This window comes from Mizuhopecten yessoensis, unplaced genomic scaffold, assembly GCF_002113885.1.
Source record: "Mizuhopecten yessoensis strain PY_sf001 unplaced genomic scaffold, ASM211388v2 scaffold897, whole genome shotgun sequence".
Taxonomy (NCBI): domain Eukaryota; kingdom Metazoa; phylum Mollusca; class Bivalvia; order Pectinida; family Pectinidae; genus Mizuhopecten; species Mizuhopecten yessoensis.
This window is the reverse complement of record NW_018403776.1, coordinates 617,180-631,011: the sequence shown is the minus strand read 5'-3', so window position 1 is coordinate 631,011 and position 13,832 is coordinate 617,180. Positions and strand designations below refer to the sequence as shown.

The 13,832-nt window shown below is 38.6% G+C and overlaps 1 protein-coding gene across 4 annotated transcripts in view; it reads left to right on the top strand.

The window, feature by feature from the left end:
* Positions 1 to 13,832, top strand: part of LOC110453996 (polycystin-1-like) — an 82,392-nt gene that overhangs the window by 58,897 nt on the left and 9,663 nt on the right. For all 4 annotated transcript variants that reach the window (XM_021503280.1, XM_021503305.1, XM_021503295.1 and 1 more), the window contains 18 exons: positions 167 to 1,209; positions 1,714 to 1,966; positions 2,262 to 2,457; positions 3,009 to 3,317; positions 3,566 to 3,891; positions 4,031 to 4,183; positions 4,607 to 4,738; positions 5,205 to 5,354; positions 6,515 to 6,636; positions 7,836 to 8,051; positions 8,335 to 8,504; positions 9,014 to 9,252; positions 9,604 to 9,717; positions 9,947 to 10,191; positions 10,617 to 10,925; positions 11,804 to 12,021; positions 12,741 to 12,826; positions 12,937 to 13,224. In XM_021503280.1, the coding sequence (XP_021358955.1) occupies positions 167 to 1,209; positions 1,714 to 1,966; positions 2,262 to 2,457; positions 3,009 to 3,317; positions 3,566 to 3,891; positions 4,031 to 4,183; positions 4,607 to 4,738; positions 5,205 to 5,354; positions 6,515 to 6,636; positions 7,836 to 8,051; positions 8,335 to 8,504; positions 9,014 to 9,252; positions 9,604 to 9,717; positions 9,947 to 10,191; positions 10,617 to 10,925; positions 11,804 to 12,021; positions 12,741 to 12,826; positions 12,937 to 13,224 (4,569 nt within the window). The remainder of the gene's footprint in view (positions 1 to 166; positions 1,210 to 1,713; positions 1,967 to 2,261; positions 2,458 to 3,008; positions 3,318 to 3,565; positions 3,892 to 4,030; positions 4,184 to 4,606; positions 4,739 to 5,204; positions 5,355 to 6,514; positions 6,637 to 7,835; positions 8,052 to 8,334; positions 8,505 to 9,013; positions 9,253 to 9,603; positions 9,718 to 9,946; positions 10,192 to 10,616; positions 10,926 to 11,803; positions 12,022 to 12,740; positions 12,827 to 12,936; positions 13,225 to 13,832) is intronic.

The window sequence follows — 13,832 nt, the reverse complement described above, 5'->3', positions numbered from 1 at the left end:
TAAGCAATACATCATAAACGTAGAAAGTTTCTGATCCTAATAACTTTATTTATATATCACATGGTGTGGAAATGACATCCATCACTTTGGTAAAAGTATGAATATGTGTGAAAGGCTGTATGCATGTATCTCATTCATGAACATTACCATTTATTTACTGTTAAAGGGCCATGCGGACGAGTTTCAGACTAGTTTCTGTCAGGATCTGGTTCTAGTTTTGACTCAGAGCCTGAAGTCCACTATGGAAAAAGACGTTCGACAGGGTGTGGATAAGAGCAGCGCCCTGACCAGTAATTTACTTGCAGCTGTCGCCAATGTCATGTCTGGTGTGAACATGGCGGTGTACTCCACGGATACCTCCCTGGTCTCTGGTTGGTTTAATGACACCATACAGCTGTATATTCCATCTGTGAGCAGTCTGAACCCTTTCTCCTCTTCCTCCTCCTCCCTCAACGCAGAAACGCATCGCCAGTCTGTTGTCACTAAGGCACTGTCAGAGGCTGAGGACATCATTGCTCTCAATCTCAAGTCGACCTTGTTGGGGCAAGAGCCTTTGGTATACACAATAAACAGCATGTCTGTGCACGGACAGAGGACCACCAGCGATGACCTAAACCTCGATTATGTCGCGGCAGGAAGTGGCATCACAGTCAGCAGTAACATGCTCCAGAGTAAGATGACTGCCGGTACAGAAGTGTTCCAGATCTATATCAACAATGACCCGAACCCATATACCTGGGGATTTACTCACGATTTTGTTGTTAACACCAAAACTGCCAGTCTCTCTTTCAAAGACACCGATGGAGCTGACATCTCTATAGATGGATTAGGGGAAGGGGACTATGTCAGGCTGGCTCTAACTGATGAGGAAGCGACTGTAGATGTTTCTAATGCTAGTGTAGTTGGAAACACTGGATATGATCAGACGAAGAACCTCCATTACACTTACAGTACCATAAACAGTGAAACACCAAAACTGATCACCCTAACTCCCAGCTCAGGAGTGGATGGTGCTGCAGTATACATCCAGGTTTTAGCCAAGAATATTGACGGAGCTTCTGCAGAAGCTTTAGTAGCCCCGTCCAAGGCATCTTTCTACCTTGGGATCGACATTGCTAGTCCCTCATCGTCGCAGAACACCGAAACAATAGAGCTTATAGCATCGGACATACTACCAAGTGATCATAGGAACCACACGTTCTACATCAGGTAGGTTAACTAAAGTCAAAAACATCTTAATCTGGCTATGTACAATGTTATAAAAAATACATGTTTCACATGAGTAGAACTTGTATACTTAAGTGTACTGTGGGGTCATTCTCCTTCCCAAGTGACATATAAGTAACTCAGTACGGATACTTAGAATATATCAACTTTATTAACACTGACAGAAAAACAATTGAGACAGCGATATGAAATAAAACTACGTCTAACTATACATACATAATACATGTAGATGTGTACCACTTTATAACAACTATTATCATGATGTTTTAAGAAAGTTATTTATAGACACAATTATGATATTTATTGTAGAGTTAACTTCATAAATTACCTCTTTGATGGAAAACACTTGCTTAGGATTGCTTTTCAGGTCTGATAATCAAACATGTCAAATACTGGGATGGACAGTCGGCAGTGAAATGGGAATTTTATCTGGGGTTTAAAAATATAACCCCAAAGTACGAAATATTTTCCCGTTATCTTTTTCAGTAACTTTGACACAACAAAGACCTACCGAATCTCTGTATATGTCAACGATACCTACATGTTGAATGTGTCAACAGCCATGTACACGGTCTCGTGTATGTACTACGACACTACGGAGCTGGCTTGGTCTCCCTCCGGCTGTTATCCCACCGCCGAGAGCACAGCTACGGCCATTGTGTGTGAATGTAACCACTTGACAGCCTTCGGTGGGGGAATGTTAGTCCCCATTGATGCCATCAGCTTCAGTGATCTGGAGGTTTGTTAACACTTTGAACTTTGAGTACACTACTGTTTGTATTNGGGAGTTGAATCATATTCTTATATGGAAACAGAGATCTGATATGGGAGTTTTAATTAATTTTAATAAATTTAATAAAAAGCCGATGATTATCGCTGTGGATACTGTTAGTACACAGAGTTCCTGCTAATAATAGCTCATCAATGAATTCCAATTTTATTAATTGACCACAACCATAAGAAACTAGACAAACTTTTGTTCATTTTGAATCTACAAGAAACATATAATAAAACAAAAATGTACCTTGTTACAGTTCATTGATCTGTACACCAACCCTGTTGTGTTTGTGACCTGCGCAATCATCTTTGTGGTATACCTCGTTGCAACCATCATCAGCAGACGTCTTGACCTTCGTGACCTTGAGAGAATCTCATCTGTGCCCTTGTGTGGAAAAGATGGCTCCTTCAAATACGAGATAACTGTGGTTACAGGCAAACAGAGAAATGCGGGTAGGTATTATTATTATCAAATGTGTTTGTCATAATTTAGTATATAATGATTTTTCTTAACTAGAATAAAATATCACTATATTTTTCTGTCAAATAGTTGTAGATGCTTAACCTTAGCATGTAAAGAAAAACATTTACTACCTTCAATATAAAAAAAATCGTATTGTAAATTTTAACAGCTTAGTAGGAAAACTCTAATAGAGTTGATTATATACTGGTATGGGGTATATAATATGGACATTTTACTTGATTATATAGAATTTGGGTCAGAATGAGGCTTTGCCCATGTCTTACTAAAAAAAAAAGATTAAATGTTAAATATATGTATTAAACTGCCTTCAGTTAGCAATTCTAGCACGCTTCATGAAAATTTGTCTTTTCCATTTGGCATTTATATTAGATTGCTAATAAAAACAGGTCAACGCCGAATCGAGATCATGCCAATGAAGTTCATTGAGAGTGCCTACTTCTCGTATGGATGTTCCCACTGTTTGTATATGTAGAGGATAGAGAAAAGGTGATTCAGAACAAACCCACTGTTTGTGTTTCAGGAACCTCTGCTCATGTTGGCATCAAATTGTATGGAGAGTATGGTAAAAGTAACAGGAAACATTTATCGAAAAAGGGAGCATTCCAAAGGAACTGTCAAGATTCCTTCATCATTGCCCACGATACCAACCTAGGGGACATCTCCAAGGTGTTTGTCTGGCATGACAACCACGGACTGGACCCTAGCTGGTACATGGTACAGGTCATTGTCAGGGACCTACAGACAGACCAAAAGTACTACTTTTTTGGAAACATCTGGCTAACCCTCGAAAAGGAACATGGATTCATACAGAAAGAGATCTATGCTGCTGGTAAGTCTGTCTGGGAACTTTCCTGCTTTGTGTGGTTCTATTATCCAGATATTTCTTCAGATATATTTTATCTACAGTTTACTCCAGTCATTGAAATATATCCATTCTCTAAACATAAAAGTTGTTTTGCAGAAGTTGTTTTGCAGAACTGTATTATGTAGACATACCCTATGCCTGAATCTTTTGTCAATAAATTTTCTCGAATGCATGATTAATTAATTCCATGACTTTGCCTGTTTTCCTACAAGGCTCTGCAGAAATTCAAAAATTCACAAGGATATTTGGTCATGCTTGGTCAAGTTCTGTGTCTGACCGTCACTTGTGGATGTCTGTGATGGATCGCCCAGCCAACAGTCGGTTTACACGTGTCCAGAGGGCCACCTGCATAGTGACCATCCTGTATGTGTTCATGTGTATCAATGTCATCTGGTACGGCGTTATCAAAACGTCGGACTCAAACCTTGGTACAACCGGCTTTGGGTGGCAGGAAGTTGTTGTTGCCCTGGCTACCAACGCTGTGGTTTTCCCTTTCAGCATTCTTCTTGTTAGCATATTCAAGAAGAGTCGTTCAAAGGTAAGTTATGATATTGATTTCAAAATAACCTTCTGTTTCTTTTATAGACTTTGTATCCATTAATTTTGTCAAGATTATTTAGATTTGAATTAGGACATATAATAACATATAAATATATATATTTTTTTTTCATTCACAGAACAATGTGTTTGAACAAGGTATCCGTTCAGGAACAGCTGAGACCATTGAGATTGACAATAACTGTGACCAGTCTATTTATTCCTCCTTCCAAACAAACGAGGACCTCCTGTCCTACCTTGGAGAAAGGGAGAGTACAGAAGAATCAATACTGGTACCCACAATACTTCTTATTTGTTGATAAACCTGTTACTCAATCTTGAGTCAAGAATTTCTCTGTTTATGATTTCCCTCCCTTATTTCTTCATCAGATTTATGTCAAGCTATGTTGAAGAAAAGCTTCTTAATGTTCATGATGAAATACAACAAACCACCAACTGTTCTATAATACCTGTATCACTCTAGGGGGTTGGAGACACAATGACCCTTTTAAGTAGGAAATTTGGTGTGATTCCGATCATTACCGCCATGGATACTGTTAGTATACAGAGTCCACGCTAATAGCTCATCAATGAATTCTGAAGGATCGTGGTTAACACAGCCATGTTGTCCATGCTCCTTCAGGATTCTGAATATTATGTAATGGTTGATGAAAACAGTTTGTATTAAGTAATACAATATATCTTTGTTTGTACAGGCCGCTACAGCTCCAACGAATCTGGCTTTACGTCGTACAAAAACACTGAAGTCATCACTAAAAATGGAGAGAATGCCATCATCTACTGATAGCTTAAATAGCAGTGTAATGAGTGATAAAAACGACAGAAAGGTACGTATTCAAAGTATCATAATCAACAATCACCTGGGCCCGTATTCATGAAGCCGTTTTTTTGTGCTCAAGCCTAAGTTCTTGTTCTGGTTATAACTCAATAAACAAATCTTATTTTGTCAATGATTTGGAAACATTTTGAAGAGACTTATAGCCAAATACTGTTTTCAATGTTTACATTTGGCTTTTTGACCGTTTGACATGATCTAAGCGAGTTACCAGAAAGTTGGTTTGAGCACAGATTCCATGCTTGAGCATGAGAACGGTTTCATGAATAAGGGCCCTGATCGAGAAATGGTAAATATTGAAATCTTAGTTTTTGCGCCCACATACTTTTTTTGTTCCATATATGGTGAAGGTTGCTAATGATTTGTTGTTTAAACAAAGTTGATTTATTTTTATCAACAACAAAAATATTTATTAGTGTCTTTGAGTAAATGTATCAACAAACTAATTGTATACACAGCTTGAGAGGACAAATAACCCTGGTGTATGGGAACACGACACCTTCAAGGAAAGTTGGCTGAAACGCCTGAATCCTAGGCCATCTACAGAGGAGTCCAAGCCAAGTACCAGCACATCAGCCAAGCAGAACAGGGCTACACTAAAGGCTGAGGTAGGATTGTCAATGTAGTGGTCAGTGAAGGCTGAGGTAGGGCTGTATTTGTACTGGTCAGTGAAGGCTGAGGTAGGATTGTCAATGTAGTGGTCAGTGTAGGCTGAGGTAGGGTTATCATAGTATTGGTCAGTGAAGGCTGAGGTAGGATTTTCTTTGTTCTGGCCAGTGAGGGGTGAGGTAGGATTGTCAATGTACTGGTCAGTGTAGGCTGAGGTAGGGTTATTGTTGTATTGGTCAGTGTAGGCTGAGGTAGGATTATCTTTGTACTGGTCAGTGAAGGCTGAGGTAGGATTGTCAATGTACTGGTCAGTGGAGGCTGAGGTAGAAATGTCAATGTAGTGGTCATTGAAGGCTGAGGTAGAATTGTCAATGTAGTGGTCAGTGAAGGTTGAGGTAGGTCTGTATTTGTACTGGTCAGTGCAGGCTGAGGTAGGATTGCCAATGTACTGGTCAGTGTAGTCTGAGGTATGATTATCTTTGTACTGCTCAGTGAAGGCTGAGGGAGGGTTGTCAATGTAGTGGTCAGTGAAGACTGAGGTAAGATTGTAAATGTACTGGTCAGTGTATTCTTAGGTATGATTGTCAATGTACTTGTTAGTGGAGGCTGAGGTAGGGTTGTTGTTGTATTGGTCAGTGTAGTCTGAGGTATGATTATCTTTGTACTGGTCAGTGTCGGCTGAGGTAGGATTTTCATTGTTCTGACCAGTGAGGTGTGAGGAAGGATTGTCAATGTAGTGGTCAGGGAAGGCTGAGGTAGGGTTGTTGTTGTATTGGTCAGTGAAGGCTGATGTAGGATTTTCTTTGTTCTGACCAGTGAGGTGTGAGGAAGGATTGTCAATGTACTGGTCAGTGAAGGCTGAGGTAGGATTGTCTTGGTAATTGTCAGTTAAGACCTCAGGTAGGATTGTCTTTGTACTACTTTGTAACATTTTCAAAGTGTCAGTGGTCAAGTGAGCGAGTTTTTTAAGAATTTCTTCTATGTCACCAAGAGACCTACAAAATGTAATGTCATGCTGTTTTGTCTAGTTCTGTTTAATTACTAAATGACCTTGACAAGCAGTTGGTTTTTAGTTAAATTACATTAAAGTTTATGTCTGTAAGTGGTAGAACATGCTATGTTTCCTTTGTCTTATTAAGAATCACATATCTCTAACTAGGCTGAGGATGCTGCTGATGACATCATGGAATACCTTGATAATATGGAAGCTGACATCAGTAAAAAAGAACAGACTAACAGAAAAAACAGAAATCCTGGTCAGTCTACATCAGGCCTCAACAGGTTAGTATACAAACTATACATTACCTTACCAGGTCAGTGGATTAACATTAAAAAGACATCACACCAACACTTAGTATTTCTGCAAGTAGATCTGCAAATATATCACAAATAGCATTAAAAGAGTAGATAGATTCAAGTGTTGAGTACTTTTTGTTGTAATCAGGGCTAGTTTAAGGCCTTTTCTCACCAAGAAACGACGGTTTAGTTTCCGAACTCATCCGATATTTCTCCAATTTGAATGTTCATCAAAATTTATCATTACTGCATGTTCAGAAAAATTGCTTGATAAATGAAAAAAAAATCCATTTCAAAATTAAGTCTCTTTGTAATATGATTTTTTGCATGACGAAAAAACACAAATACATTGAATCAATTAAAATTGGAATTTGAGTTTAAGAGCACTCAACTGGAATTTAAGATAGAAAAATATTAAGTCAAACCCATGTGATAGAAAAACCATTGAATTCCATTGGAACAGTACATAAGGTATTGTATGCTGTAGTAGATCACAAAAAAGGACCAGTTATCTCATAACTTCACCAGTACTAATTTATATATGGAAAGAAAATGTTTCAAAATATACGTAAATCCATTTAGTCTCATGATATTTATATTTCTGAAAGACATACTATTGTATTTATAACACACTTGTGTTTGTGAAAGAAATAGGTATTCTGAAATATTTTCCCCGATATATTTAGAACAACCAAAAGTACTATTGCCCACAGTGGAGGCTGAGGGCTATTGTTCATAAAATGGAAATGATTTAGATCACCAATCCTATAACCATATACACATATATACAGGTCTCAACCTATTTCGAAGCATTCTTGGTCTAGGAATCTATTTTATAATGGAGTATTACTCCCCAAGGAGCTTTGGTTCAGACAGATAATAGAAGAATTAATCACAGGTCTGAAATATCAACACAACGACCAGGTTTGGGACAGTAGATCCAGTTTATTAATATTACGTAATCATGTATAGAAACCGCAATTACATAATAATTATGTAATGTTACGGAATCAATTAATAGCATTCTTCTGAATCCCCATACCTTCCAAACCTGGAAGAAGAAACATAAATGATAAGGCCATGTTGCTTCCTTATTGTTAAAATGCAGCTGTATTTTCAAATTAAAGAAATATAGGTCTTGATAAAAAAAACAGGTAGAAAAATAACTGAATCTGTATCTATAGGAACCTATCTGTGCACCGTCCAAGTACAGAGGAAAGCCAGCCGTCAAGTAAGGACAAGAAGGGTAAAGGAGGGCTAAAGAAGGGGGCCCTCAAAAGGAATGATTCAATCCACAGCGTAGGGTTATCAGCTGTGTCCTCCGACTCATATGCCATCCCCTCCTCCTCGGGAACCCAGCGCAACTTCACCCCAAGAGAGGAGGCCAGTCTCGCCAACAAGTAAGTTAGGGCTTATTGTCCGCTGGTAACACAGTATGTCTATTCTGTGTCTCCAACATTTATCAACAAAATTAGTGTCATAGAAAGGAATTTATCTCATAAGATGTTAAGTGTAAAGTAATAAAATGCTACTAATGATGAACATTTGATGCCAAATCAGATTTATCTCAAACAAATTCCTTCAAATCTAATTTTCTCTCGGTCTTATTCATGAAGTTAGGTACAAAAACAGCAAAAATAGTAGTTAATGCTGTGTTAATCTGTATGCTTCTCTGAATACCAGGAAACCCACCTCTGCAGGCAGTGTAGCTAAGTGGGTGTCCAGACTGAGGCCCGGCGCGATGCGCACCAGTGACATGCCGTCAGTGGAGCATACCAACGTGTCAGGGGCAAATCCACTGCGACCCAACTCCATGTTGACACGTCAGATATCCCAGCCGGACATCATCACTCGTAAGTTGGAAATATTAATATTCCTTGTATACACTGTAAACATAAGACGTCGGGTCGTGTTGTGATTGTACTTCCGTGTTCATATTCCTTATATTCTGTTTCAGACCTAGAAAGAAATTATTTCTTCAGCTTTTAACGTAATCGTTGGATATGCTTTTAATACCAGACAATAACTCTCACAAACTTTATAAAACAGTCATATTAAAAATACTTGTGCCAAGATCGTAAACTAATGTACATGTGTAATTCACAACTTGTACTACCTCAATTTTGATTTATTTTAGATTGCCAGGGGGAAAAATTTGGGACTGATATATTTGACTGTAGTTGGCAATTAAGTGTTATTCATAGCATGAAACATCTATGAATTCATTCTTAATGTTCCAAAATATAGTTTTCTGTTACATTTTGTTCATATTAGAGAAGTTTGTAAAGAAAATGTACATTTGAAGGTTCATAATTATTTCATCGAGGTAAACTTCAGTTTGGTCCTTATCTCTATATTTCAGATGGCATTGTCGGGTCATTCACAATGGATAGAAGTGAAATTAGAAAGAAGAAGTCTGGCTGTACCCTACCCTCTTGGTGTGTGTATGTGGGATACTTCCTGTGCTTCTGTCTCAGTGTGTTGTCTGTCATCGTGGTTATGCTGTACGGCTACCAGCTTGGCGCCGAGGTTGCCCTCCAGTGGGTCCTTGCCCTCTTGTTCAGTGTTACATTTTCCTTCCTTGTATTTGAGTCCTTCAAGGTGAGTGTACTACACTTAAATCATAATGATAAATGTGAAAATAACAAATAATAAACACACGTCTAAAAGAACAATAGAAATGAATGCCTTATATAGTGACCAATATTCTCAATACCGACATGACAGACTCTATTAGTTTCAAAGCACTGAAAGTTAAGATGGATGCCTTATAAAAAGTAAACAGGGAAACATGAATCAGTAAATCAATATTATCAATGATTGATTCTTATTAAGTGTTCTTTATTTGTTGTGAATTAATATAATATTAAAGAGGTTTATTGTTGATGATTGCTGTTCAATACATCTGTATAGATTCAGTGAAAAGTAATGAATATCTCCCCTGATTTACAGGCTCTCTTCATGGCCCTGTACATAGCCGGTATTGAAAAGAAGGTGGATCCTTACGATGAAAACGACGTTATTGATATTGAACCAATTATAGACAATGCTGTTGAGACTGTCAAGGTAAGCATGTTGATATTTCTAGTGAACTTACTGTTAATACGAGTTTTTAGTGAAGTTACTGTCATCTTGTGTTGAGTAAGAAACTTTTGTCAAAAGGTTGTTTTTTTCAATTTGTAAGCTTTATAAAAAGAAGATTTCTGCATCAATTGATAAATTTATTTGGAAAATCCATGTTTAATCATGGCTCAGTACAAAGTCCAATGAAGTGTTTACCCTATTTGGTCTACAGGAGATGAAGTTCAAACCACTGGCCGGTTTCTCGCTGGTGAAGGCTAAGGAGGAGGGCCAGAAGGTTCAGAGGATGCGACTGATGCTGCGCCAGTTCGTGGCTTACATGTTCTACCTTTGGCTGCTCATGGTGCTGTGCTACATAAACTTTAACTCCAGCCAGTACTACTTCACCTACAGTACGGAGAACCAGTTCATCAGGACCACCGTTTCCAACGAAACCTACTCATTCCAAAACATGACCAGGTCTGTTAACCCAGGTCTTTTATCATATCAAAATGGTTTAAAAAATTCAAAACAATCTTTTAGATAAATGGTATTTGTTGTAGTGATGATTGAAAATAAGATAAGATAAGATAGAGACTGCAATTATAGAAATAATGGGGTAGTACAAGTATACAAGTATTTTTTTTGTACAGATTTGATCTTACACAGTCATTATTTGCATTGACACAGAAAAAATATTAAGTTGTGCAGTGATGGTAATTATCAGTTTCATGATTATGGGGTATGTAGTGTTCCTCACAAGAAATATAGGTTGTTGTGTTCATTTATCAGTTCATATCCTGCATCGCTTCTACCAATTAAAAACAACTAAACCATTATTGTATTATGTAGACAGTACAGTAGAACAGTAGCTGGGAACGTGATGGATCTTTGTGTGTTTGTAGTATTCAAGATTTCTGGGTGTGGAGCCAGGACGTCCTGGCCTCAGCGCTCCATTGGGAGGAGATCAACAACTACACAGAGTACGGCACACTCCTCGGGACTGCCCGGCTCAGACAGGTCCGCAGCCTCACAGAGAAGTGTATGGCTTATGATTCCTTGATGGTCTTGGGCAGTGCTAACTTTCTGTCGGGAAAGACCTGTGTTGGGTCAGGCAGCTTCGACGAGGACCAGAGCTCGTACGGAGAGACATGGTCCGTCAACCAAGCACAAAACATGTCCTGGAACTACTACACCTCTGACCTAACTGGAAGGTAGGCACCTTGATACTAAAGTAGGCAGTAATGAGTACCCTGGCTAATCTCAGATAACTTCAATGCTTTCATAGGTAGTTGCATCTTTGATTACTGGACTATGAAACTAAGGTTGGTTTTAGTCTTCAGGTTTTTGTGAGCATTACAGTGACCGAATCGTATGTTCATGTATAATTGAATCACTTACGTTTTCAAGTATGTGTAGCATACATGTCCGAAGGTGCCTAAAACTAACTTAATCTTGAAAAGGAGACAATCTCCTTTATTAATAATCACGAAGAATTCTGAAACATAAATCATAATCTTACAAGTGCTTGTCTTGCATGAACAACCTCCTGACTCACACCACACACACACTCTCACTACAAACACTCTGACAAACAGCAATGGAAGCCCCAATGCAAAAAACCAATTTACTTCAACACTTCGCTACCTTCACGGTAACTGCAGCATACATGCAAATGCTATTTCTGCACGGAAAAATACCACTTTGTGTTGTCTCAAGTGAAGCTCACCAAACACATTCACATGTAAGCACATTTTTTCTGTCATTTCGTTACATACCAATGATTTTCAATTTAGACATATGTTAAGTGCTTTGAGATTCTTCCTCAGTCTAACTCTATGAATTATTTACGAAACATTTCTGTTGACAGTGGGGCTTTTTAGTCAGTTCTAGCTTTCATTCTCTTTAATTAACATTTTGTATAAGAGTTAGCTGTGGAAATCAAATTGGTAAAGCTGCAGAATTTTTATATATCCTGTATTATCTGTGGAAATTAGATAGCAGTGATCAAGTGATGAGGCAAGCAACATTTGATGTTGGTATATACTTCATGGAACTTACTTAAATTAAATTAAAACTTATTTTGTTTCAGCAAATGGCGACAAGGCAATGTGTTCTCATATGGAGGTGGTGGGTATGTACAGTTCCTAGGGACAAACTACACCGAGACGCTAGCGATACTACAGGATCTACAGGCCAAGGACTGGATCAACCTGCATACCCGTGCTGTGTTTGTAGAATTCACCTTGTACAATCCTGCCACAGACTTGACTACCCATGTCAACCTACTTGTGGAATTACCTCTCACAGGTAAGTCAATCTTCCCTCACAGGTTAGTCAATCTTCCCTCACAGATATATGAACCTTCCCTCACAGGTTAGTCAATCTTCCCTAAGGGATTAATCAACATTCCCTCTCAGATAACCACTACAGGTTATGTGACAATAATTGAAAATTGGTCAGCTGTGTCTCACTGTTTGATTGTAAGACATAAGTAGAATTAGATTTTCTTCTGTGCCCTTTTTTGCGGATACCAAGGAGACAAAAGTATATTTGATGTCCCCTTTAGAACACGTGGGAGCTCTATTTATCTTTTTCTGTTTTCTCTGATCTTTTTTTTCCTTTTGGTGGTCTCACTAGGCTTTTCTGGTTGACCAGTTGTCAGAATTAATGTGACAGGCTGGGGGTGCCATGTTAAATCAGGGAATGGTCAAGTCATCTGTGAACACCATTGTGATATGACATCAGCTGTTCAAAGATGTATTTAAAGATCAGTCAATCTATTACTGATCTGTCAACTTTTACTCACAAGTATAGATCAACATTCGCTCAGAGATCTGGCCTCACAAGAACGCTTACTCCAGGTTCAAACTTGCATCCTAAAGGTACTCCAGCATACAACTTAAACCCTGCATAAATTCTGTCTGTAAGGAAATATGTATATAATGAAAGAAGATTGAAGTACTTCTGCCCCAGACACTATTAGGTAGAGTGAATGTTGTCTGTAATATAACTGTTATCTGTTACAGGCTCGATCAACACAACATATCAGATACACAGTCAGAAGTTACTCAGGTACATCGTAGATATTGTGGACCCTATGATAGTGTGTGAGGTAAGTCACTCTACCGATTTATATATTCACTTTTCAGATTTGTAGAATCCTACTTGTTCTATTATATCTGGGTTTTATTTGTAATTTTGCTCTGTTATTGTTTTGTACAGGCGATCCTGTTTGTGGTGGTAGTGTACCTGTGGATACACATGGCCTTACTGATACGAGAGGAGGGCTGCTCATTCTTCACCAGTGCCTGGAATATTTACGAGTTACTCACCACACTCATGGCCATGGCGGCCATAGGCCTGTATGTGGGCTGTGTGATTCAGGCCACCTCCACCTTCGATGAGTTCCTGGCCAATTCGTCCAGCTTTGTCAACTTTGAGACCACCGTAGATGTCCACCTGTCCATGAGATATGTACAGGCCTGGCTTCTCTTCCTGCTCATGTTCAAGGTAGGCTATGCTACTTTGTTGTACGGCACAAAATTCCTGCTCAGGTGCTAGAAAGGGCATGACAGTTTCTCGTAGGGCATACAATTTTCTGCACAGGTTCCAGGTAGGACCTAAAGGGCATAAATCTGGCCTACTTAGGGGAACAAGTATCTTCCTTGATGGAAAGATAGGTCAAACAACTGACCTGTCAATAGTCCAGGTAAGATATACAACCAATCTCTTCATGATCAAAGTATGGTATACAACCATCTGGTTCACATTTTGAAATCCAAGGGTTCCGCTATAAGATTAGGTTTATGGTCAAGGTAAGGGAGATACAACCAAATTGTTTATGGTCAAGGTAGGGTAACAACCATATCTATTATGGTCAAGGTAGTGGAACAACCATATCGTTTATGGTCAAAGTAAGGGACACAACCATATCCTTTATTGTCAAGGTAGTGGAACAACCATATCATTTATTGTCAAGGTAAGGGACACAGCCATATCCTTTATTGTAAAGGTAGTGGAACAACCATATCATTTATTGTCAAGGTAAGGGACACAGCCATATCCTTTATTGTCAAGGTAGTGGAACAACCATATCATTTATTGTCAAGGTAAGGGAC